This window comes from Haliotis cracherodii, unplaced genomic scaffold, assembly GCF_022045235.1.
Source record: "Haliotis cracherodii isolate W230 unplaced genomic scaffold, xgHalCrac1.p SCAF_4, whole genome shotgun sequence".
Lineage (NCBI taxonomy): Eukaryota > Metazoa > Mollusca > Gastropoda > Lepetellida > Haliotidae > Haliotis > Haliotis cracherodii.
This window is the reverse complement of record NW_027266297.1, coordinates 64,263,760-64,290,772: the sequence shown is the minus strand read 5'-3', so window position 1 is coordinate 64,290,772 and position 27,013 is coordinate 64,263,760. Positions and strand designations below refer to the sequence as shown.

At 44.9% G+C, this 27,013-nt stretch overlaps 1 protein-coding gene across 1 annotated transcript; it reads right to left on the bottom strand.

Annotated features, from left to right (window-relative positions):
- Positions 1-17: 17 nt before the first annotated feature.
- LOC139480197 (nose resistant to fluoxetine protein 6-like) lies at positions 18-25,996 on the bottom strand. The gene is made up of 15 exons (XM_071263225.1): positions 25,570-25,996; positions 23,066-23,256; positions 18,927-19,023; positions 17,625-17,715; positions 15,953-16,158; positions 13,112-13,279; positions 10,611-10,707; positions 9,727-9,819; positions 8,753-8,915; positions 8,235-8,314; positions 6,920-7,033; positions 5,004-5,127; positions 3,930-4,116; positions 2,156-2,298; positions 18-785 (listed from the first exon to the last, which is right to left on the bottom strand). Exons 1-15 carry the CDS (start codon positions 25,919-25,921, stop codon positions 666-668), a joined length of 2,226 nt encoding a protein of 741 aa, XP_071119326.1. The 5' UTR covers positions 25,922-25,996; the 3' UTR covers positions 18-665.
- Positions 25,997-27,013: the final 1,017 nt, after the last annotated feature.

The window sequence follows — 27,013 nt, the reverse complement described above, 5'->3', positions numbered from 1 at the left end:
TAAATTTAGAATCTATGTTTGTTTTTGTTCATGGATTTATTTTGATTAGGGTCACTACAATACATTTCTTGCACAGTCAGATATTTTTCCAGACAAATAAGGTGGAGTGGTTTGAGACAGCCCCATAAGAGATGTCGGCAAGAAGCCACTGACAGGAAAATACTGTACAAGTCAACCTACCAAGTGCATCACGGTTACGTGACTAACAGGATTGGGTGGTCCGGCTCGCTGACTTGGTTTGATGCATGTCATCGATCCCAATTTCGTGGATCGATGCTCATGATATCAATCAGTGGATTGTCTGGTCCAGACTAGATTATTTTACAGACCGCCGTCATATAGCTGGAATATTGCTGAGTGTGGCGTTAGACAACAAACCAAACCAAATAGATCAAATACTGTATTGAAATCGTCATTAGTGTAATTAACATGCTGTCTATTGTGTTATCCACTATTACGAACAAAAGCTAAGGATGTACATATGCTGAGATAGAACATTCAGATAGAAATATTGATAAATGTTTCTCTATTAAACATACATGTATGGAGACATTCCGCCTAATGTCAGGAAATTGGAAATAGATTGTATTTGTGGTCCAAATGGCATTAGGTTTGTCTGATTTCATGGCTGTAATCTTGTGAAGAGAAGGATGGAGAGAGATGTGTTAAGATTTCTTCCTTTTGAGCAGGATCTTCTCAAGCCCCATCATCGGCGCCTCAAATGCAAGAGATGTCACATATGCTATTATGTATGCAGCTACTAAATTTCCAAAGAAGGTCCATATCTGGAACAAAATAATATTAGATGTCAATTCTGTCATAATATTATGATAAACCTGAGGCATTTTATCATTCACTTCTTGATCAGATTTTGTTCCCAACACACAGGCTCAATGTAACATAACTAAAAACAAAACATGTTTTGTTTAAGCATTTTCTGAAATAGGTTGTTGGTCTTTCTTCTAATGACACTCAGTTTCCTATAATGATCTACTTTGAAGGTCTTTTTAGGGATTTATTCATCTTGGTCAATTCCTGTAACTCCTGGAAATCAGTCAAAAAGATGATTTTTGTACAGAAGAATGTTTCATACAATTGGTTCAAGGTTAGTACAACAGAAAAAATGCTTCATACAATTGGCGCAAGAAGGTTTAGTACAACAGAAGAATTTTCACAAAACTGGTGCAATAAGAAAGAAAACATACAACTTTATGGATAACAACTTCTGGTTTGTTGCATATAGTTGTTATCCATAAAGTTGTATGTTTTCTTACTTACTCACCAACTTCTAGAATGCCAATCAAACAGTTTGGGCAAGAAGATTTAGTACAACAGAAGCATGTTTCATACAACTGCATGAGCAGGCCTTGTTCAACAGAAGAATGTTTTGTACAACTGCATGACCAAGGTTAGTACAACAGAAGAATGTTTCATACAACTGCATGACCAAGGTCGGTACAACAGAAACATGTTTCATACAACTGCACGAGCGGAGTTAGTACAACAGAAGAATGTTTCATACAACTATGACCAGGGGGTTAGTACAACAGAACATGCTTCATACAACTATGACCAGGGTTAGTACAACAGAAGCATGTTTTATACAACTACGTGACCAGGGTTAGTATAACAGAAGCATGCTTCATACAACTATGACCAGGGTTAGTACAACAGAAGCATGTTTTATACAACTACGTGACCAGGGTTAGTACAACAGGAGCATGTTTCATACAACTACGTGACCAGAGTTAGTACAACAGAAGCATACTTCATACAACTATGACCAGGGTTAGTACAACAGAAGCATGTTTCATACAACTACGTTACCAGGATTAGTACAACAGAAGCATCTTTCATACAACTACGTGACCAGGGTTAGTACAACAGAAGCATGCTTCATACAACTACGTGACCAGGGTTAGTACAACAGAAGCATGTTTCATACAACTACGTGACCAGGGTTAGTACAACAGAAGCATGTTTCATACAACTACGTGACCAGGGTTAGTACAACAGAAGCATGCTTCATACAACTATGACCAGGGTAAGTACAACAGAAGCATGTTTCATACAACTACGTGACAAGGTCTTGTACAACAAAAGTATGTTTCATACAACTAGCACAAGGAGGCTTCATGCAGAGAAGGACCCTTACCACATCTACTGTGGAGAAGACATAGAGCTGTTCCCGTCCGAAGTAGTAGACGTACATGACGATGGGGTGGACGAGGTAGCCGGTGTAGGTGAGGCGACTGAGGGGTATGATGGCACGCCAGGACAGCAGGGTGTTGACGAAACCTGGAAGACAAGAGTAGCAGTAAACCAGAAGGCCGTCTTTTAAGGTGGTGATTTGCTGCCACTGACATTTTCCAGGAGTATGATTTATTTCTATAATTTGATCACTGATTGAAGTTGGTTGCTTCTTAAAGCACTTACATCCGGGGTAGTATAGGTCTTCAGCAACCCATACTTGTCGTAAAAGGCGACTATGGTTGTCGTAAGAGGCGACTAACGGGATCGGGTGGTCAGGCTCGCTGACTTGGTTGATGTATGACATCGTATCCCAATTGCGTGGATCGATGTGCATGACGTCAATCACTGGATTGTCTGGTCCAGACTCGATTATTTACAGACCGCCGTCATATAGCTGGAATATTGCTGAGTGCGGCGTTAAACAACAAACAAACAAGTTGGACGTTAAGTGTAGTTACCGCCAGATTAGGGGCAGGCAAAGTACATGTCAAACCGTTTTTGTTATATTTATTGAAAACGATTTCCGGCTTAGTTTAATACAATTAGAGTGTGCCGTATGACGACGGGGGGCATGGGTGGCCCAGTCGTCTAAGGCGCCGCGATTCGCTGTGCAGAGTTGCGTCCCTTGGACATGCCAGAAACCTATGATTGTGGTCCGAATCTCGGTTCGCCCCGATTATGTTTCTAGGTATGTCAGCACCATACCCGTGCTCGTGGGTTTCACCGAAGTGGTAAACGTCTGAGACCTGCATCACTTCGGGCTTTCCTCCCACATTAAGCTGACACGCCGTGATATGACTGGAATAATGTTAAAAAAACGGCGTTAAATCCAACTCACTCACTCAGCTTACTCACTGTGTGACGACGGCCAGTAAATAAAGACGTCTGGATCAGATCCAGTGATTGACATGAGAAAGGATCCACGCCGACATGCCTACATCCAAGTCACCAAGCCTGACCACCCGATCGTTTTAGTCGCCTCTTACGACCACGGTTTACAGGGAGAGGAAGCCATGGATGTAATGTGTGGTCCCAGTATTAGTGTATACATTGATAATCCTATCCTGTATCCTGGTATGTAAACAGCCATCGTTCCGAAGCATGAGAGTTAACTGACTTTAAAAGTCCAGTTTCCACCCTTGCCGAACTAGGCTGGAATTACTGGGTTCGATCGTTGCGCCACCAGTGGCTATTTATGTCCCCCCTAAGCCTCTCCTATGGACCAATGAGATCCACCTCTCGTATCACATGCGTTTACTTCACACAAAATGGTGGCGCCCAGTCAGGAGGATCTGATCGATAATCAAGATCTATTTTGTGATAAAACGGGTCTTACATCGCGAAATGCATCAAATCACGTGAGCTCCGGGGAATTGCGTTAGATCAGTGCCCCTTTAAAAACATGAAAAGATTTGGAAAATATCTGCTGACAACGAGTTGGCGGTGCACATGCTTTGCAAATCCTGCAATTGACCGAAATCTGCACGACAGTTTACGAACCGGATTTCGATTTCGGTGTGCGATTTTGATTGGACTATGCATAGACTCGTTAGTCCAGCCAAAATGTAACTCCATAATACCAGCCTAGTTCGTCAAGGGTGGAAACTGGACTTTTATAGTCAGTTAACTCACTTGCCTCAGGAAGATGGTAAACAGCACCAGCGAGAGATACCTACCTCCATTCCCAGTTGCACATGCGAACACCACCCACGCTACACATGCTCCCCAAGCAGTCCTGTGGACGGCGTTGTAGAAAGCGGCCGCGTCGACGGTGAGGTGGTGGCCGTTGGCGTCGTCGTAAAGACCATACAACACAGCAAGGGCGACGGCCGTTGCTATGGCCCATCCTAACAAGGTGACAGTCTGCAACAGTTACATTGACCCAACAGAATACCAAGGTGACTCATATTCAATTTGGTCATCTCAAAATGTTGCAAATGTAAAACACGATGATTTCCAACCATCCAACATAACCTAAACCATCCCCAGCGCATAACTCACAGACCGCCTCCGTGGTCTAGTAGACAGACTTTCTGCCCGGAGAGTAGATCTGTGGTTCGATCCCCAACCTCGTCCAACAATGAGGCGTTATATAAAATATGGTACTTTTTGTTACCCTGCCAGGCGCTCGGCATTTAAGGGAGGTGAGGTGAGGTGAAATCGGGTTTTACATCGCGTCCAAGATTATTGCACTTATATAGCGACGTGCATGCACGTGTGTGTGTGTGTGTGTGTGTGGCTGCTTGTACTAGTCAGGACTGATGCCGATTTATAGTGCTAGCCCACTGAGATACCATGCCGCAGTTCAACATGAATACCCCACTCAGACACAGTATACTCAGTACACAGTAAACTCCGAGCCGACCAGTCCTTGTTTTAGCCCCTTAATGTCGAGCGCCAGACAGGGTAACAACAAGTACCATCTATTAACGTCTTTTGGTATGACCTTCCGCTCTCCGGGTGGACGCTCTACCACTAGACCACGGAGGCGGTCGGCATTTAAGGGAATAAAACAAAGATTGGTCGGCTCGAAGTCCGTATTCTGTGTTGAGTGGGGTATTCATGTTATCTACGGCATGGTACCTCAGAGTTGATCAATCAGCGATGAAATAAAGAACACAGCTCCTGTTCGGCCGTGGTATTTATGGAACAGGTGTTTTGTCAGACAACTTTTGATTGAAAGTAGGAAGGTTGGGAGACCTTTTCAGATCCAGTTGCACTCGGGGATCTGACACACAACTGTGACTCACCTTGGACATTTTATACTTGCAGTCAGTCTTGTAGAGCAGGTAGCCGACCCACAGGCCGACAATGTAGGGCCCTATACGGGTGTATGGTTTCATGTAGTATTTCAGCATAAAGTCCATAGTCTTCCTGGATGGACATAACAGTCGTTAGTATATATCTGTATCACATTGATGAACGTCCAATAACAGTGATCAGTATATATCTGTGTCACTTTGATCAACGTCTAATGACAGTGGTCAGCATATATCTGTGTCACTTTGATCAACGTCCAATAACAGTGGTCAGTATATATCTGTGTCACTTTGATCAATGTCCAATATCAGGGGTCTGTATATATCTGTATGATCAAGGTCAAACAACAGTGGTCAGTATATATCTGTATGATCAAAGTCCAATAACAGTGGTCAGTATATATCTGTATCCCTTTGACCAACGTCCAAAAACAGTGGTCAGTATATATCTGTATGATCAACGTCCATAACAGTGGTCAGTATATATCTGTATCCCTTTGACCAACGTCCAACAACAGTGGTCAGTATATATCTGTATGATCAACGTCCATAACAGTGGTCAGTATATATCTGTATCCCTTTGACCAACGTCCAAAAACAGTGGTCAGTATATATCAATATCCCTTTGACCAAAGTCCAAAAACAGTGGTCAGTGTATATCTATATCCCTTTGACCAACGTCCAAAATACAGTGGTCAGTATATATCTATATCCCTTTTACCAACGTCCCATTACAGTAGTCATTGTTTATTTTTATCACCAACGTCAATGTCTACACCCGTAAAGATCCGAAGGAGAATAGGTATTCAGCAACCCATTCTTGCCGTTTAAGGCGACTAACGAGATCGGGTGGTCAGGCTCGCTGTCTTGGTTGATGCATGTCATCATATCCAAAATGCGTGGATCGATGCTCATGATGTCAATCAGTGGATTGTCTGGTTCAGACTCGAATATTTACAGACCTCCGTCATACAGCTGGAATATTGCTCAGTGCGGCGTTAAACAACAAACAAAACAAAACTTTGCAAGTGTTATGTGGGAATAGACAGCTAATGGTTTTCACGATATTACGGAAGAGGAATATTGTAATTATTTGACTTATGGTGTTTAAGAGTGTCGGGGGCACGGGTGGTCCAGTCGTCTAAGGCGCCGCGACTCGCTGTGCAGAGTTGCATCCCATGGAAACGCCAGAAACCTATAATTGTGGGTTCGAATCCTTGTTCACCCCGATTATGTTTCTAGGTTTGTCAGCACCATACCCGTGCTCGTGGGTTTCACCGAAGTGGTAAACGTCTGAGACCTGCATCACTTTGGGCTTTCCTCCCACATTAAGCTGACACGCCGTGATATAACTGGAATACTGTTAAAAGCGACGTTAAACCCAACACACTCACTCACTGTTTAAGAGTGTCATTGTCTAGAGTATGATGGTTCCGTGTACATTTGCAAGAATGTAAGATCGATCTGTGAACCCAAAGTACATAAAAACGTTTCAAATCGCCTCACAATAGGAATGGTGGTGGTGAGGTGAAATGGAGTTTAACGTCGCGTCCAAGATTATTGCACTTATATAGCGACGTGCATGTACGTGTGTGTGTTTGTGTGGCTGCTTGTACTAGTCCGGACTGATGCCGATTTATAGTGCTAGCCCACTGAGATACCATGCCGCAGTTTAACACGAATACCCTACTCAGACACAGTATACTGACTCCGAGCCGACCAGTCCTTGCTTTAGCCCATTAATGCCGAGCGCCAGACAGGGTAACAACAAGTACCATCTTTTAACGTCTTTTGGTATGACGCGGCCGGGGTTCGAACCCCGAACCTTCCGCTCTCCGGGCGGACGCTCTACCACTAGACCACGGAGGCGGTCATCACAATAGGAATGGGAGGAACTGGGTACCCACAGAGGGTTGCTCATCATGCTTGCAGGGAAGGCGTTCTCTTTGGAGATGACACCAGAGGCGATGAACGTCGTCAGCAGGAACGTCAACGCTGAGGCAGTCCCCGCCTTCCACGAACTGTAACACGGAGTTTGGTGTTTACTAGTGTTTTGGATTACAGTAAACTACGGTTATAACGAACACGCGTATAACGAACTAACCGATATAACGAACTTACTTGTTAGCCCCGGCCATGTGTTGCATATATGCTGTATATATGCTTATAACGAACTATTGTTCGGTTATTGTGGTCCCTTTGAGTTCGTTATAACCGTAGTTTACTGTTTGTTAGTAAAGGATAATTATGTAGGGGCTATATAGTTTCGCGTAGATATGGTTAAGTTGTTGGCTTGTCCGAATGTACAACGTGTGAAACCAGTGGGCGGTGTGCTCCACTGCATCTTCCCAAAGCAATTGAGTTAACTGACCATAGAACTCCAGTTTCCACCCTTGCCGAACTAGTGAGTGAGTGAGTTGGGGTTAACGCCGCTTTTAACAGCATTCCAGTTATATCGTGGCGTGTCAGCTTAATGTGGGAGGAAAGCCCGAAGTGATGCAAGTGTTAGACGTTTACCACTTCGGTGAAACCCACGAGCACGGGTATGGTGCTGACAAACCTAGAAACATAATCGGGGCGAATCATAGGTTTCTGTCGGGTCCAAGGGACGCAACTCTGCACAGCGAATCGCGGCGCCTAAGACGACGGGACTACTAGTGCCCCCTTGCCTAACTAGGCTGAAATTCCGGAGTTATATTTAATTTGGACAAAATCAAGTAAAAAGAAATATATCCGGTTCGCAATCAACATGGATTTCAAGTGCAGGTTTCGGTCGACTGCAGGAGTTGCAAAGCATGTGTTCCGTCAACTGGGCGTTGACAAATATTTTCCAGATGTTTTCAGGTTTTTAATTAAGGTGCTCAAATGATATTGTGCACTTCGCGAGGTGAGACCCGTTTTGTTGCAATAAAGATCTGTATTATCGATGAGATCGTCTCGATCGGGCGCCACCATTTTGTTTGAAGCAAATGCAAGTGATATGAGAGGTGGAATCTGATTGGTCAATAGGAGGGATATATAAGGGACATAACTCGTAATAGCCACAGGTGGCGCTACAATCGAGCAACGAAATTCCAGCCTAGTTTGGCAAGGGCGGAAACTGGACTTCTATAGTTTTTAACTCCTTTGCCTCGGAAAGATGGGTATATCGTGATTTGGGTAGAATGATGATACAACGATTACGTCCACTAGACACTCATTGCTAGGCCATATGGGACTTACTAGAAGAAGGGCATGAAGATCAGGGGGCTGAGGATGTAGAACTGCATGTCGTTCGCCAGGTACCAGGACCAACCCATGCACTGAAACAACAAAGCAGGCACCGAAACAACATTACACACACGGGAACAAGGTATCAAAAATAGGATGTGTTCATACACTGAAACATAAAAAAAACACACTACTGAAACATCACCAGACGCAGGTCAATACCTGTTCATACACAGATACATCACACCCGTGAAGATCCGTGGTAGAATAGGTCTTCAGTAACCCGTGCTTGCCGTAAGAGGCGACTGTGCTTGTTGTAAGAGGCGACTAACGGGATCGGGTGGTCAGGTTAGCTGACTTGGTTGATGCATGTCATTGATCACGAATTCGAGACGTACTAATTATTTCTTTATATGCACAAGTGGTTTCATTATAGAAGACGTAAAGCATTTTTGTAATTTTTAACACACTTTCACCTATCTTGTTAATATTAATGACGGCTACTTTGTCGTCCACGGAGATGTTCATACCATTTTGTCTGTGTTGACGAGGTTGTTGATGTAGAGGAGGTTGGTCCACCAGTACTCGCAGTTGGTGGGCTCAATGCCCCCCTGAGGCCAGAAGGGCCCCTCCCCCCAGTAGCGGAACAGCGGGACGTACACCATGATGACCAGCATGTAGACGGGGGTCAGCCTGCCAGCAAGGACAGGGGTTAATGTGTCGCTTGAACATTCATCTAAATATACAGTATATATGGAGCGATGGGGGTAATCTGGACGTTCAAGCGTTCGAGAGACCTAGATCAATTCTCTACATGTATAGGTTTAATGTATGAAGCACACTTCTACGAAAGCCTTATTGTGGCCTTTGGTAGAATTATTGTGTTTTTTTAAACGAAATTTCTTGTTATTTCAATCATTTGTATATTTCTTCGAAATTTTGAGTTTTTCTCGTTACTTCGATCCTATTTTCGTAATTTCAATGATTTTCTCGTAATTTCGGTTACTTTTAGTTTATTTTGAACGATTGAAGCTACGAGTTTTTTCTCGTAACTCTGATTATTTTACAAGAAAAAGCTCGTATTTTCGTTTTTTCCAAATAAACTTGAAATAGAGAGAAAATAATCGAAACTACAAAACAATAATCGAAGTAAGGAGAAACATACTCGAAATTACGAGAAAATAGCCGAAGTAACGAGACAAAATTCAAAATTTCATTGTTTTTAAAATAAACTTAAAAAATAAAAAAATAATCGAAATTACGAAAATATGTAATTCAATTAACAAGATACACCTCGAAATTTCGGAAAAATAAACAAATAATTAAAATGACAAGAAATTTCTATTTAGAAAAAATAATTATGCTGTCAAGGAGGCGCCATTGGGCTTTCGTACATTTCTCGTGTTCATCGTTGTGAATATTGCTGGAATATTGCTGGAATATTGCTAAAAGCGGCGTAAACTTCAACTGGACGTGCTACATATATAGTCCCAGCAGTGCCTACCTCCAGAATCTGTGGAAGAAGAACATCAACCAGTTGATTTTGCCGTTGTTGCGGGACAGCTCCTTCAGCACGAGGTACGACACCAGCAGACCGCTGCCAAAACAGAACATGTCATTCATGAAAACAACGTACAGAGGACCACCACCCCCTGCTGCGTTCGACATCTAGAGACCGATCATTTGATAATTCTAGGGGCTGGCCTTTTTTCGAAAATAATAAATTGTCCCCGAAAGTTCTTGAAACAATATATAATATGTACGGAAACCTTTTAGTGCCATTTTTAAAATATTTTTTTTCGATACTAAATTGAAATTTCAAGATACAGAAGTTGAAATTTCAAGATACAGAAGTTGAAATTTCAAGATACTTAGTTGAAATTTCAAGATAATAAGATAATATCTTGAAATTTCAACTTAGTTTCTTGAAATTTCAACTTAGTATCTTGAAATTTCAAGATACAGAAGTTGAAATTTTAAGATACTAAGTTGAAATTTCAAGATAATAAGTTGAAATGTCAAGATAGTATCTTGAAATTTCAACTTAGTTTCTTGAAATTTCAAGATAATATCGAAAAAAAACCCAAAAATCCAAATGGCCCTAAAAGGCTTCCGTAAATATGCTCCAGTCTGTTGAAAAGGAAATGGAATTTCCTGCCCCCAAAATTACTTCGTTGAAAGATGTTTTTCATGCACATGTCTTTACAAATAATCTGGTTTTATAGCGTCAGCGTGACGTGACTTACCTGAGACGTGACTCAATTGAGAAAGACATTACCTTGGCATTACAAAGGTGTTGCCTGTCGTCTATATTACTGATTGTTTCAATGTGTCTAAACTTAGATCACCGTAGTGTGCCCGTTCTGATCTAAGGAGGACGTATCTCACCTGAGAGTGAAGAAGGAGTCTACGGAGACGGTGGCGTTGCTGATGGCTTGGAACGTCCAGTGTTTTGTAGCCCTGGCCGAGTAGTCAGCCATGTTCTCTGGAACAGAGGGCACGTGACCACAACTATACAGGTGAACACAGTTTATATATCATATATAGTCAACACACTGTATATATAGTCAATACACTGTAGACCCGTGAAGATTCCGGGGTAGAATAGGTCTTCAGCAACCCATGCTTGCCGTAAAAGGCGACTATGCTTGTCGTAAGAGGCGACTAACGGGATCGGGTGGTCAGGCTCGCTGACTTGGTTGATCCCAATTGCGTGGATCGATGCTCATGATATTATCACTGGATTGTCTGGTCCAGACTCGATTATTTACAGACCGCCGTCATATAGATGGAATATTGCTGAGTGCGGCGTTAAACAACAAACAAACAACAATACACTGTCATGTGATAAACAAGTGAATGCAATTTACAGGTGAGCAACATTAAGGGTGGCCACATTGTGCAGGTGACACACACACACGCACACGCACACGCACACACACATACACACACACGCCACGTACATATAGACGTCACGCAGACACCACAGGGCCATCGAGATATTACCGTATCTCCATATCGCAATATCGCCATATCGCGTTACCATACCGCAATATCGCCTTACCATATCGCATTATCGCCATGTGTCGTGTTATCGCCATTTCGTGTCGTGTTATCGTCATGTCGTGTCGTGTCGTGTTAGGGTCGGTCGGGTAGCCCAGTGGTTAAAGCTTTCGCTCATCACGCCGAAGACCCGGGTTCGATTCCCGAAATGGGTACAATGTGTGAAGGCCATTTCTGGTGTCCCCCGCCGTGATATTGCTGGAATAGTACTAAAAGCGGCGTAAAACCATACTCACTCAACCACTCGTGTCGTGTTATCGCGATGTCGTTGCATGTTATCGCTATGGGCTATATCGCTATATCGTGTCGCGATATCGAAATGACATGTCGTACTGTTACAATATCGCGATATCGCGTGGATATCTCAGGGCGATATGGCAATGGCCCTAATACCCCCATCACACCTAACTAGTTCTCAATACGTTCGTAAAAATGTTGTGGAACTGGCTCCGACTGTGTATGAACGTAGTGGACGTTGTAGCAACTATTGACAGTCTTTTTACAAACTTCATGGACGGGCTCGGACGGGGAGGGTGCTCTAGAACTTTGAGTCTGCTCAAAATTTTATCCCGTCCATCCCGTTCTGCAATTAGTCGGATTGACAACGTACTCAAAACGAGAAAGACGTATTACGAACGAAATTGCCGTACTTCGAACGAAATTGCCATACTTCGAACCTACAAGGGACGTGTTACGACGTGGTGCAGTCGGACATAAATTTCAGTACGTGTGCACACCGACCGAGTCGACTTCTCTTTGGAGGCATGATGTGTACAGCTTGAATGAAGACTGGCTACAACGCGCTTGGTATCCATGGGAGTCGGGCCAGGACGCGAATACACACGCCCTTGGGACGAGATGAGGACGTACTGCGAACGAGTTGGTTCTGGTTAAGAATTAGTTAGAATTGGCTTGGACGTATTGTGAACGAGGTAGAACGAGGTTAAACTGGTTAAGAACGGGTTCAGAACGGCTACGGACGTGCTCGAACTGCTTCGAAACGTTGTAGAATGAGGTGAACGGACTTTTTCACACAATCTGAACTGGATACAATCGGACTGCACAAGAACGAGATAGACGTATTGAGGACTGCTTATGAACCAACTAGCATCGTATTTTATGCCAAACTACGCGTTCTACTGCGATCACAGCCCGTTCTAGTATTTTGTTTAGCACGGGGTAGAACGGGATAGAACTACTTTGGTGTGATGGTAGCATAATCAGCCACCATCAGATGTGAGGTGAGTTGAAATTGGGTTTAACGTCGCGTCCAAGGTTATTGCACTTATATAGCAACGTGCATGTACGTGTGTGTGTGCGTGTGTCTGTTTGTTCTAGTCCGGACTGATGCCGATTTATAGTGCTAGCCCACTGAGATACCATGCCGCAGTTTAACATGAATACCCCACTCAGACACAGTATACTGACACCGAGCCGACCGGTCCTTGCTTTAGCCCCTTAATGCCGAGCGCCAGGGTAACAATAAGTACCATCTTTTAACGTCTTTTGGTATGACGCGGCCGGGGATCGAACCCCGGACCTACCGCTCTCCGGGCGGACGCTCTACCACTAGACCACGGAGGCGGTATACAGTTCAGAAGAATACGTGATAACTAAGATGTGGCATGCGAGTAAGAACAGCTACAGCTGTTAACTTAACGACCGTATAGTTAAATAGGGCGTAATGGCGCTTTGAGCATAATTTCACCTAAATCACGCCGTAATAATGGAGATTAACTAAAGTGGCACATGCAGACGTGCGCTGACAGACCAAGGCCCGAACAGATAAGGTGGACATAACAATCACAATAAAGTACTGAACGTACGTGCAGCTGACATAGCGAAGGCCAAGGAGTGTCCAAGGATGACCCACGTCATGCTGAAGAACCTGATGCCGTGGATGCAGGAGATGGACCCGGGGGGTTGTGTCACGGACAACAACTTGACGGTGTTGGAATACACGGAGAACGACAGCAACATCTGCGGCGCAACACCTGCAACATGCCAAACTACCAACTCAGATGCACGGTTGCCCCCCGATGGTTTATTTGACTGGCTTCTACACACTATAGTTCGTCAACCTTTCCCAATTATCAGCAAATTAATCAAATAATCATATTTACACACATCGAAATTTTTGCCTGTGCCTTTATAGAAACCATTTTTTAATTTTTTTTCTTGATCATTTGTGAAAAATGTTACCTATATAACTATCATTAAGATTTCGCGTTTGTTTTGATGACAACGTTCAGGGTATGGTCGCAAATGATGGAATGTCTAACAGGTCAAATAATTCTCGTGCATGACCTGCGGTCATTCCTACAAGTGTAATAATAAATATATATGATTGGAAAACGGAAACGATACGACGATTAACATACATGGACCACACACTATGATCACCAGTGTGTATTCGTTCTTCAAAAAGGAAGCGGAGAGAGGTATTCCCATTGTATCGCTTTCCAGTTGACGGAAAGAACTTTATGAGCATTGAAAATACCACGTTCAACCTTGTACCGGATTATCTCTCCTGATCAGGCCATTGACAAGACTTCCAACCCTCAAATATTTAAATCAATCAAGATGTGCAGCAAAGCTACACAGTTTCGCTTCGCTTTGTGAAAAACGAGTATTTGTCATCAAGAAAACTTTAAAAGATTCTACACGAAGAACACAATATTTCTCCTTTAATATACACAATATGTAATTCATTTGTGAAGTATGCTTTTCGATAGAAACGTATGTCAAGCACAAAACTATCACTGTGTCAAAGAACGCATTTGGTTAAAATGAGAGCAAACTATACACGCACAATTTCATGGAAACGGGAAGAGGGCTATGACGTTATTTACCTGACCCGTGAAGATTCCGGGGTAGAATAGGTCTTCAGCAACCCATGCCTGCCGTAAAAGGCGACTATGCTTGTCGTAAGAGGCGAGTAACGGGATCGGGTGGTCAGGTTATTTACCTTGATGAAACGTGGCGAAATTCAAATCCTACGCCATCATATCAGTGCCAGCACTCTGATACAAGTCCAAATCGTAAGATGCCATCAGGGAATGGAGAGAGATTTATTATTGTACATGTAAGGTATCACTTGGGTTTTTCGGTCAAAATCTGTGGACCGACGCGACTACCACACTGTAATCAACTCCACGGTATCTACATACTATGTAGCGGAACAGCTTCCTCCTGCTCTCCCAGACAAGAGTTTACTTGTGATGGACATCGCACCATATCACAGTGTTGGAGACCCATATGAAAAATCCAACGTCGGTTAAAATAAAGGAGACCTGATCTCTTGGTTACCAAGGTAAGAGCACCAAACAAACGCTGTATGAAATCATTTTAGCAAACAAACCGCCTCAGTGTACTAAATAGACATGCTTTTGAAGAACCATGGCCATGCAGTTTTACCACAGGAACTTGTTATTGGGCAGTAAAAATAAAATATATACCCACTATACAAAATCCACTGTGACCTGAACCCGACATAACATCGGATGTACTTTAAAAGAATCAATATTTAAAGAGAATGGTTCATTCAAACTGAAAGTTATGGAAGACACCATGAAAGAACGCGTGGCCCAGTCGCCCAAGGCGCCGCAATTCGAGTTGCGTCCCATAGGTACACCAGAAACCTATGATTGTGGGTTCTAATCCCGGTACGCCCCGATTACGTTTTTGGTTTGTCAGCGCCATACCCGTGCTCGTGTACCTGCATTACTTCAGGATTTCCCCCCACACGCCGTGATATGATTGGAATACTGTTAAAAGCGGCGGCGCCAACTCACTCTCACTGAAAAAGACTGAGGTGCAGAAAGTAAGTGTTTCTTTACTTTTTGAGATGCTCCCTTAAGATGTCGACATAAACATGACACCCATTGCAAGTGTGACCTCAGGTCATGCACGAGAATCACTTGCTTACACGCGCTGTTAGACATTCCATAAGTTGCTACCACACCCTGGATGTTGTCATCAAAACACATTTGAATGACAGTTATATAGTAGGGCTGGGACGAGTCCAAATTTACTACTCGGGTACCCATCACCTTATTACCCGACCCTACCCGGGTATCCGCTGTAGATATTTAGAGATAGGTACAAACTATCCGATTTCGAAAAGTTTGACCGTAGCCCTAGCAAAATGTATTTACATACACGTGTAAAACGATCTGGTCATGCATACACTGAAGTTTACTGCATGACGTTTTATCTTTATTAAAACATATAAAAGTCAGAAGGAATCGGGGCATTGTCAGAAAGAAATGGGAACATTAGTGATTTGTAGTGTAACCATAGAGTTTAAGATAATGTTTGTTATTTAACAATATACATGTATCATGTGACTAACCACGGGTCCGGGTAGTCCTGTGGGTACCCGGGTCCTACTCAGGACCCACCCGACCCGAGTACGCGAGTTACCCGTCCCAGCCCTATTATACAGGTATTTTTTTTCACAAGTATTCAAGAACGTTTAAAAAATGGTTTCTATTAAGGCACATGCAAACATTTCGATGTGTGTAAATATGATAACATGAATTTGAATTGATTTGAAGATAATAGAAGAAATAAATGTTAGGTTGTAAACACAACTTTCCGGCTTTGGAAGAAAAGATGACGGCCCCACTTCGGCAAAGGTTCCAATCGTTCTGCTTGTCGCTTACCCGTGGACCGAGACACCCGAGCCGCATCCTTGTCCATCAATAAAGGCGTCTGCTCTGTGGACTGCGAGACGTCCTTGATGTTGACCGTAGACTTGACATCCTCAGCTGATCTTTGCTTCTCCTTCTCCCACTTCGGCATCTGCACCCACATGATGTCATACATCGTGGCCATCAGCATCACCGCCACAAACAGCGACAGCACCAACCTGTTGGAGATGAAGGAGGTTATGAAGAGGTTATAGGTACGTTAGGGAGGTTGCGTACTTGCCATACGACCGCTATATCACACAGGTACCCGTGAACATCCGGGTTAGAATAGGTCTTCAGCAACCCACGCTTGCCGAAAGAGGCGACTAAAGGATCGGGTCGGCAGGCTTACTGACTTGGTTGATGCATGTCATCGTATCCCAAATGCGTGGATCGATACTCATGATGTCAGTCACTGGATTATCTGGTCCTGACTCGATTATTTACAGATCGCAGTCATATAGATGGAATATTGCTGAGTGCAGCGTTAAACAAGAAACAAACAAAGAAAACGGAATACGGACAGGGAGGTTACAAACATGGAGTAGGTCTGGTAGACCCTACAGGGAGAGTAACGATATGTCGTTCGTCTGGTAGACCCTACAGGGAGATTAACGATATGTCGTACTTCCGGTGTAGCCTTTAGGGAGTTTAACGATATGTTGTACGTCCGGTATAGCCTTCAGGGAAATGAACGATATGTCGTACTTCCGGTGTAGCCTTCAGGGAGTTTAACGATATGTTGTACGTCCGGTATAGCCTTCAGGGAGATGAACGATTGACGTACTTATGGTAGACTCTACAGGGAGATTAACGATATGTCGTACTTCTGGTAGACCCTACAGGGAGATGAACGATATGTCGTACTTCTGGTAGACCCTACAGGGAGATGAACGATATGTCGTACTTCTGGTAGACCCTACAGGGAGATGAACGATATGTCGTACTTCTGGTAGACCCTACAGGGAGGTGAACGATATGTCGTACTTCTGGTAGACCCTACAGGGAGATGAACGATATGTCGTACTTCTGGTAGACCCTACAGGGAGATGAACGATATGTCGTACTTCTGGTAGACCCTACAGGGAGATGAACGATATGTCGTACTTCTGGTAGACCCTACAGGGAGATGAACGATATGTCGTACTTCCGGTATAACCTTCAGGGAGAGTAACGATATGTCGTACTTCCGGTATAGCCTTCAGGGAGATTAACGATATGCCGTACTTCCGGTATAGCCTTCAGGGAGATGAACGATATGTCGTACTTCCGGTATAGCCTTCAGGGAGATTAACGATATGTCGTACTTCCGGTATAGCCTTCAGGGAGATTAACGATATGTCGTACTTCCGGTATACCCTTCAGGGAGATTACCTACATGACATATATCCAGTATCTCTTCAAGGCAGCCCGACTTTAACTATTTCTTTCACAATCTTGTGTGAGTGAGTGATAGTAATTGTGCTGTATCAATAATCTGCAACCCAAAAGCCGACAAAAAAGACAATACCCCGATGTCGGGATTTTTTGCTTGTGCTATCAACCACTGGTTTGTGAAGCCAGATTATATAACCCACGTTACATAGCTAGAATATTGCTGACTGCGGCACGATAGAACATTCACTCACTGGTTCGTAGTACTCACAGAACAATGATGGCAGTGTCGGTGTATTCTTGTTTCTTCTCCTGGCAGGTGGACGCCGCGACCCGGAAAGTGATGTTGGTGGTTTCCAGCGCTGGGGACAAATAGACATGCCACTACGACGGTTCTCGGTCTGAGTGAGTGAGTGAGTGGGTGGGTGGGTGGGTGAGTGGGTGAGTATGTGAGCGAGTGGGTGAGTGAGTGAGTGAGTGAGTGAGTGAGGTTTTACGCCACTTTTAGCAATATCACGGCGGGGGACACCAGAAATGGGCTTCACAAATTGAACCCATGTCGTGAATCGAACCCGGGTCTTCGGCGTGACGAGCGAACACTTTAACCACTAGGCTACCAGACCGCCCCGGTCTCTGTTTGAATATTTGTTCTGGCTTAATGACAACACGAACATAGAAAATGAGATTACTGTATTACTTGTATGGGATGCATATGCCTCTTGGAGAAAAAAGAGAGTATATTAGTAAACACATCAGACATGACTGTGCAGTAAATACATTCATGATTATAATGAACAAATAGATAATTCCTGTTTATGATTGGCCATTTTAATGTAATAAAAGAAAGAAGTTTAATACTACTTACTATGCCTTAATTTTCAACAACATCACAAATAATATGTGTGTCTGTGTTGTATGTGGGGACACGGGTGGCCGTCGTCTATTGCGCCGCGATTCGCTGTGCAGAGTTGCGTCCCTTGGGTACGCCAGAATCCTATGATTGTGGGTTCGAATCCCGGTTCACCCTGAATATGTTTCTAGGTTTGTCAGCACCATACCCATGCTCGTGGGTTTCACCGAAGTGGTAAACGTCTGAGACCTGCATCACTTCGGGCTTTCCTCCCACATTAAGCTGACACGCCGTGATAAAAATGGAATACTGCGGAGTTGAACCCAACTCACTCACTCACTCACTCACTGTGTTGTATGTGTGCATATGTCTGTGTATGGATTTGTCTACCTCATTCCAAGAAATGTCTAATTACACCTTTCTGGTATCTCTAAATTGTTGCGCTTAGAAATGTAGCTTGTAATGTAGGTATTTTGGGCCAATATCCTCTAAACTCTATATATTGTCTTTTTTCTCTGACTATTTGCAATTCGCTTTATTCCAAAAAAAAAAAAAAAATATTATTAACCAAATAATGTTCAACGTTGAGAGTGCGAGGCACCCTAGTTTCTGGGCTGACAGTACATGTGTTACCCCAATAGTTCGTTAACAGGTTTGTGTGCGAGGACATATGCGTGTCTTTTGAGTCGACATTTTGAGAGAGAAGGAAACTGATATCTCCACCTGCATTGAGGAGGGCTGTGACATCGGCGCCTGAACAGGAGCTGGGGAAACAGACGCCTATCTTGATTCCAGGAGTCGACGCCCCGAACGCCTGGGGCTGGAGAAGATGAAGCATGTGTCAGGAGCTCTGTATACACTCACTATACAGCCTCACCGGCGACTCTCTATACAGCCTTACAGGCGACTCACTATACAACCTTACAGGGGACTCACTATACAGCCTTACAGGCAGCTCACTATACATCCTCACAGGCGACTCACTATACAGCCTCACAGGCGACTCACTGTACAGCCTCACAGGCGACTCACTGTACAGCCTTACAGGGGACTCACTATACAGCCTTACAGGCGACTCACTATACAGCCTCACAGGCGACTCACTGTACAGCCTCACAGGCGACTCACTGTACAGCCTCACAGGCGACTCACTGTACAGCCTTACAGGGGACTCACTATACAGCCTTACAGGCGACTCACTATACAGCCTTACAGGCGACTCACTATACAGCCTTACAGGGGACTCACTATACAGCCTCACAGGCGACTCACTATACAGCCTTACAGGGGACTCACTATACAGCCTTACAGGGGACTCACTATACAGCCTTACAGGGGACTCACTATACAGCCTCACAGGCGACTCACTATACAGCCTTACAGGGGACTCACTACACAGCCTTACAGGCGACTCACTGTACAGCCTTACAGGCGATTCACTAAACAGCCTTACAGGCGATTCACTACACAGCCTTACAGGGGACTCACTATACAGCCTTACAGGGGACTCACTATACAGCCTCACAGGCGACTCACTATACAGCCTTACAGGGGACTCACTATACAGCCTTACAGGGGACTCACTACACAGCCTTACAGGCGACTCACTATAAAGCCTCACAGGCGACTCACTATACAGCCTCACAGGCGACTCACTATACAGCCTCACAGGCGACTCACTGTACAGCCTCACAGGCGACTCACTGTACAGCCTTACAGGGGACTCACTATACAGCCTTACAGGCGACTCACTATACAGCCTCACAGGCGACTCACTGTACAGCCTCACAGGCGACTCACTGTACAGCCTCACAGGCGACTAACTGTACAGCCTTACAGGGGACTCACTATACAGCCTTACAGGGGACTCACTATACAGCCTTACAGGCGACTCACTATACAGCCTTACAGGGGACTCACTATACAGCCTCACAGGCGACTCACTATACAGCCTTACAAGGGACTCACTATACAGCCTTACAGGGGACTCACTATACAGCCTTACAGGGGACTCACTATACAGCCTCACAGGCGACTCACTATACAGCCTTACAGGCGACTCACTACACAGCCTTACAGGCGACTCACTGTACAGCCTTACAGGCGATTCACTAAACAGCCTTACAGGCGATTCACTACACAGCCTTACAGGGGACTCACTATACAGCCTTACAGGGGACTCACTATACAGCCTCACAGGCGACTCACTATACAGCCTTACAGGGGACTCACTATACAGCCTTACAGGGGACTCACTACACAGCCTTACAGGCGACTCACTATACAGCCTCACAGGCGACTCACTATACAGCCTCACAGGCGACTCACTATACAGCCTCACAGGCGACTCACTGTACAGCCTCACAGGCGACTCACTGTACAGCCTTACAGGGGACTCACTATACAGCCTTACAGGCGACTCACTATACAGCCTTACAGGCGACTCACTATACAGCCTTACAGGCGACTCACTATACAGCCTTACAGGGGACTCACTATACAGCCTCACAGGCGACTCACTATACAGCCTTACAGGGGACTCACTATACAGCCTTACAGGGGACTCACTATACAGCCTTACAGGGGACTCACTATACAGCCTCACAGGCGACTCACTATACAGCCTTACAGGCGACTCACTACACAGCCTTACAGGCGACTCACTGTACAGCCTTACAGGCGATTCACTACACAGCCTTACAGGCGATTCACTACACAGCCTTACAGGGGACTCACTATACAGCCTTACAGGGGACTCACTATACAGCCTCACAGGCGACTCACTATACAGCCTCACAGGCGACTCACTATACAGCCTTACAGGGGACTCACTATACAGCCTTACAGGGGACTCACTACACAGCCTTACAGGCGACTCACTATACAGCCTCACAGGCGACTCACTATACAGCCTCACAGGCGACTCACTATACAGCCTCACAGGCGACTCACTGTACAGCCTCACAGGCGACTCACTGTACAGCCTTACAGGGGACTCACTATACAGCCTTACAGGCGACTCACTATACAGCCTTACAGGTGACTCACTATACAGCCTTACATGCGACTCACTGTACAGCCTTACAGGCGGCTCACTACACAGCCTTACAGGCGGCTCACTACACAGCCTTACAGGCGACTCACTGTACAGCCTTACAGGCGACTCACTGTACAGCCTTACAGGCGACTCACTACACAGTATTGCAGGCGGCTCACTACACAGTATTACAGGCGACTCACTATACAGCCTTACAGGCGACTCACTACAGTCTTACAGGCGACTCACTACACAGTATTACAGGCGACTCACTATACAGTATTACAGGCGACTCACTGTACAGCCTTACAGGCGGCTCACTGTACCGCCTTACAGGCGACTCACTGTACAGCCTTACAGGCGACTCACTGTACAGCCTCACAGGCGACTCACTGTACAGCCTTACAGGCGACTCACATACAGTATTACAGGCGACTCACTGTACAGCCTTACAGGCGGCTCACTACACAGCCTTACAGGCGACTCACTGTACAGCCTTACATGCGACTCACTATACAGCCTTACAGGCGACTCACTACAGTCTTACAGGCGACTCACTACACAGTATTACAGGCGACTCACTATACAGCCTTACAGGCGACTCACTATACAGCCTTACAAGCGACTCACAATACAGCCTTACAGGCGACTCACTATACAGCCTTACAGGCGACTCACTATACAGCCTTACAGGCGACTCACTGTACAGCCTTACAGGAGACTCACTGTATAGCCTCACAGGGCAACTGTGTAGTGGCATGGTCTCACCTGTACTGGGCCGGGGGTAAGTGAAGGACAACTGTGTAGTGGCATGGTCTCATCTGTACTGGGCCCGGGGGTGAGGGAAGGACAGCTGTGTAGGGCATGGTCTCACCTGTACTGGGCCGGGGGTAAGGGAAGGACAACTGTGTAGTGGCATGGTCTCACCTGTACTGGGCCGGGGGTAAGGGAAGGACCACTGTGTAGTGGCATGGTCTCACCTGTACTGGGCCGGGGGTAAGGGAAGGACGGCTGTGTAGTGGCATGGTCTCATCTGTACTGGGCCGGGGGTAAGGGAAGGACAACTGTGTAGGGCATGGTCTCACCTGTACTGGGCCGGGGGTAAGGGAAGGACGGCTGTGTAGTGGCATGGTCTCACCTGTACTGGCCCGGGGGTGAGGGAAGGACAGCTGTGTAGTGGCATGGTCTCATCTGTACTGGGCCGGGGGTGAGGGAAGGACAACTGTGTAGGGCATGGTCTCACCTGTACTGGGCCGGGGGTAAGTGAAGGACAACTGTGTAGTGGCATGGGCTCACCTGTACGGGCCCGGGGGTAAGGGAAGGACCACTGTGTAGTGGCATGGTCTCACCTGTACTGGGCCGGGGGTAAGGGAAGGACAACTATGTAGTGGCATGGTCTCACCTGTACTGGGCCGGGGGTAAGGGAAGGACGGTTGTGTAGTGGCATGGTCTCACCTGTACTGGGCCGGGGGTAAGGGAAGGACAACTGTGTAGGGCATGGTCTCACCTGTACTGGGCCGGGGGTAAGGGAAGGAAAACTGTGTAGTGGCATGGTCTCACCTGTACTGGGCCGGGGGTAAGGGAAGGACGGTTGTGTAGTGGCATGGTCTCACCTGTACTGGGCCGGGGGTAAGGGAAGGACAACTGTGTAGTGGCATGGTCTCACCTGTACTGGGCCGGGGGTAAGGGAAGGACGGTTGTGTAGTGGCATGGTCTCACCTGTACTGGGCCGGGGGTAAGGGAAGGACAACTGTGTAGTGGGATGGTCTTACCTGTACTGGGCCGGGGGTAAGGGAAGGAAAACTGTGTAGTGGCATGGTCTCACCTGTACTGGCCCGGGGGTGAGAGGCAGGAAGGCCATGCAGTATTGACCTTCAAACAGTTGCTCCGCCTCGGTCTCATTCTGGAGCCCCGGGTACACCTTCGCCCGTGTCTTGATGCACTCTCTGTAGGACCCCACCCACATCAGCTGACCGCCCATGATGTTGCTGTCGGGCTTAGCTGCGGCGTCCAACACTGGTATAAAAATATTCCTTTATGAGACGGACAGGTTGACAGACAGATCAAGACAAGAACGGACAGACTGGCTGACGAAGACAAAACCGCACAGACAGGCAGACACATTCATTGAGCACAAGCGTCCGCCCGGAGAGCGGAAGGTCCGGGGTTCGATCCCCAGCCGCGTCATACCAACAGACGTTAAAAGATGGAACTTGTTGTTACCCTGTCTGGCGCTCGGCATTAAGGGGCTAAAAAAAGGACTGGTCGGCTTGGAGTCAGTATACTGTGTCTGAGTGGGGTATTCATGTTAAACTGCGGCGTGGTATCTCAGTGTGCTAGCACTATAAATCGGCATCAGTCCTGACTAGTACAAGCAGACACACACACACACACACACACATACACGTGCATGCACGTCGCTATATAAGTGCAATAACCTTGGACGCGACGTTAAAGCCCATTTCACCTCACCTCACCTCATTGAGCACAGAGACTATAGCAGGTCCCCGGGGGAGGCTATCACTGTGGGGGGAATCTAGATCAATGTATGAGAGTGAATCATTCGGGTATAACCACTTTGAACATTTGTAATGTATACAATCAAATGTCAGATTAATGTCGGTGGAAGGGACCCAGTGACACAGTTCTTTACACGTGTTTATGCTTGGCTAAATACATTAGCACGGATATGTTACTACCAGACACAACATAATAATCAGGGCGACTCTGGATTCGAAATCACAATCAGCAGATTCCGCCTTGGCTAAGGAACGTCATGCATGCCACAAGTAGAGTATAAAAGTATAAAACACATTCACACCTTTTCACAATAACAATTTCTGAGAGGTACGTACGAAAGTTCGATATCAGTAATTTGACATGGAAATCCAGAAATTACAATTATCTAATATAAATAAATAAATAAATAAATAAATAAATGAATGAATGAATGAATGAATGAATGAATGAATGAATGAATAATAAATAAATAAATAAATAAATAAATAAATAAATAAATAAATAAAATAATGATAAAAATAATAAAAAATTAATAATAATAAACAAACAGAAAGACAGACAAGCGAGCAAAAATAAATAACGAGAATACAATTGACAATTTGTCTGTTGTCTGCGTTAAAGGTTCACAATTTTAGCCCGAGGTACGATCCATTCCGTCCAGACACAACTACTCCATCACGTGCTAGTCATACTCTTGTTATCTCTGCCCCATACTAGCCATACTTAACTGAACCTGATCCCAACTTGGTAGTATATTACGCATAGCCAGTTCTATTAACTGGTTGTGCAAGTGAAGTGCTTGTGCAACATCTACCGCGTCCACATTTTTTTAAGGATTTAAGCTCTTTGGCTCCTTGCTGCTTCTGAATTATTAATAGGGTATTCGTTCTTGGAAGAGAGGATTATAAAGGCCCACTTTGATATCATACCATGAAGTTTATCAAACAAACATGATCCGATGACTACACGGGTTCGAATCCCGTGATTCTCCCCGGATTTGTTGGAACCCATACCAGTACTCGTGGGTAAACATGCGCCCGTTAGGGCACCCAGCGTAGGTGACGTAGAAGAGGTGACGTCAAATGGGGTTTAACGTCGCCTAACGACGTGTATGCACGTGTGTGGCTGCTTGTACTAGTCCGGACTGATGCCGATTTCATAGTGCTTGCAAACTGAGATACCATGCCGCAGTTTAACATGAATACCCCAATCAGACACAGTATACTGACTCCGAGCCGACCAGTCCTTGTTTTAGCCCTATAATGCCGAGCGCCAGACAGGGTAACAACAAGTACCATCTTTTTGCGTCTTTTGGTATGTTTGTTTGTTTGTTTGTTGTTTAACGCCGCAATCAGCAATATTCCAGCTATATGACGGCGGTCTGTAAGTAATCGAGTATGGACCAGACAATCCAGTGATTGACAACATGAGCATCGATCCACGTAATTGGGATCGATGACGTGCATCAACCATGTCAGCGAGTCTGACCACCACATCCCGTTAGTCGCCTCTTACGACAATCATAGTCGCCCTTTACGGCAAGCATTGGTTGCCGAAGACCTATTCTACCCCGGATCTTCACGGGGCCTCTATTGGTATGACGCATGGGGATCGAACCCCGGACCTTCCGCTCTCGGAGCGAACGCTCTACCACTAGACCACGGAGGCTGTCTATGCGTGGGACGCTGTTGTGTCTAGTTGTTTTGGGTAAGAGTTTAGGATATATACTATTGCCACGGAGGCGGTCAAGACGAAGTTGAGCTGAACCAGTTACTCTCTAAAAACTAACGAACACAAAAGCTCACATACTGGCCATCGCCCAGTCATCTCCAGCGGCCGCCTGGGTCAGGATAAGCCCGGTGTGGTTCGAACATAGGTCAGAGGGCACCTTCTCTGTCTCGTTGCCTGGGTCAGCGTTTACTTGAAGCAGATTTGTCACAGGCACATCCTCATCCTGAAGGTATTCACCAAGCTGCGGAAGTTGATCAGGGTTTATCGAACGAGCCAGTTCCTTTATTGTCGCATAGTAGAAATCCTTGTGCCGGGTCCGTTCTTGTGTGGAGTGGGCTGTTAGAAGAACGTCCGTATAGCTGATAGTCTCGGGACTGACCCCATAAAGGGATGTGACAAGAGTCGCGCATATACACAGGAGTGTAAACATTGTGGATGTGATCAGTAAGGAACCTCTCACTCCAGACGTGTCCTCACCAACTGATGAAACTTTGGTTGGTCCTTATTTAGAAGATGAGACAGCACAGTGTGACTAGAGATAACACGGTGATAACGTTCACCCGCTCGTGTGATGACAATACGCACATTAGTGCAGATAGCAGACTGGGTAACGATTAGACAGTACATTGTGAGGCCATTCATATTATTTTGTGTTTCTCAGCTGTAGATGAGGTGTGCAAGAGGAATAGAAAAAAAAATATAAAAAAAAAAAAAAAAAAAATAAATAAATAAATAAATAAATAAATAAATAAATAAATAAATAAATAAATAAATAAATAAATAAATAAAAAAAATAAAAAATAATAATAATAAAAAAAATATATATATAAATAAATAAATAAATGAATAAATAAATAAATAAATAAATAAATAAATAAATAAATAAATAAATAAATAAATAAATAAATAAATAAATAAATAAATAAATAAATATTTTTTGGCCGTGAATACAACTGACAATTGGTCTGTTTAGGAGGTTCACAATCTGATCTATATTCAGTTGGTGTTGAGAGCTTTATTCACAGTATACATGTGGCCTAGAATGGGCAATTAAAGTACTATAACTATATAGATATAACGAAATTATGAATTTTTCCTGGGCCGGGTGACATAAACACTTGTAGATTTAAAACTTGTGTGACATGACGGGTGTGTCACGGGACACACAGACGAAGATGGCCTACCGACATATTGCACGCACCGTATCTATGGTATAGTGTTTTAATTGTTTGTTGTTTAACATCTCACCCAGCACTATTCCATCTAGACGACAGTTGTCTGTAAATAATCGAGTCTGGACCAGATAACCCAGTGATGGACATCAGCATCGATCCACATATTAGCATGGCATGCAATCAAGCAAACCACTGGATCTGACCCCCGATCTGTTTAGTCGCCTCTTACGACACGAATAGCTGGGCACCTATATTTAGATCCACGCATGTATAATTTCAGACTAGTCGACGATGACCTTCCGTGCATACATGCACCACACAACATCGACTACGACGGTTTTGTTGAT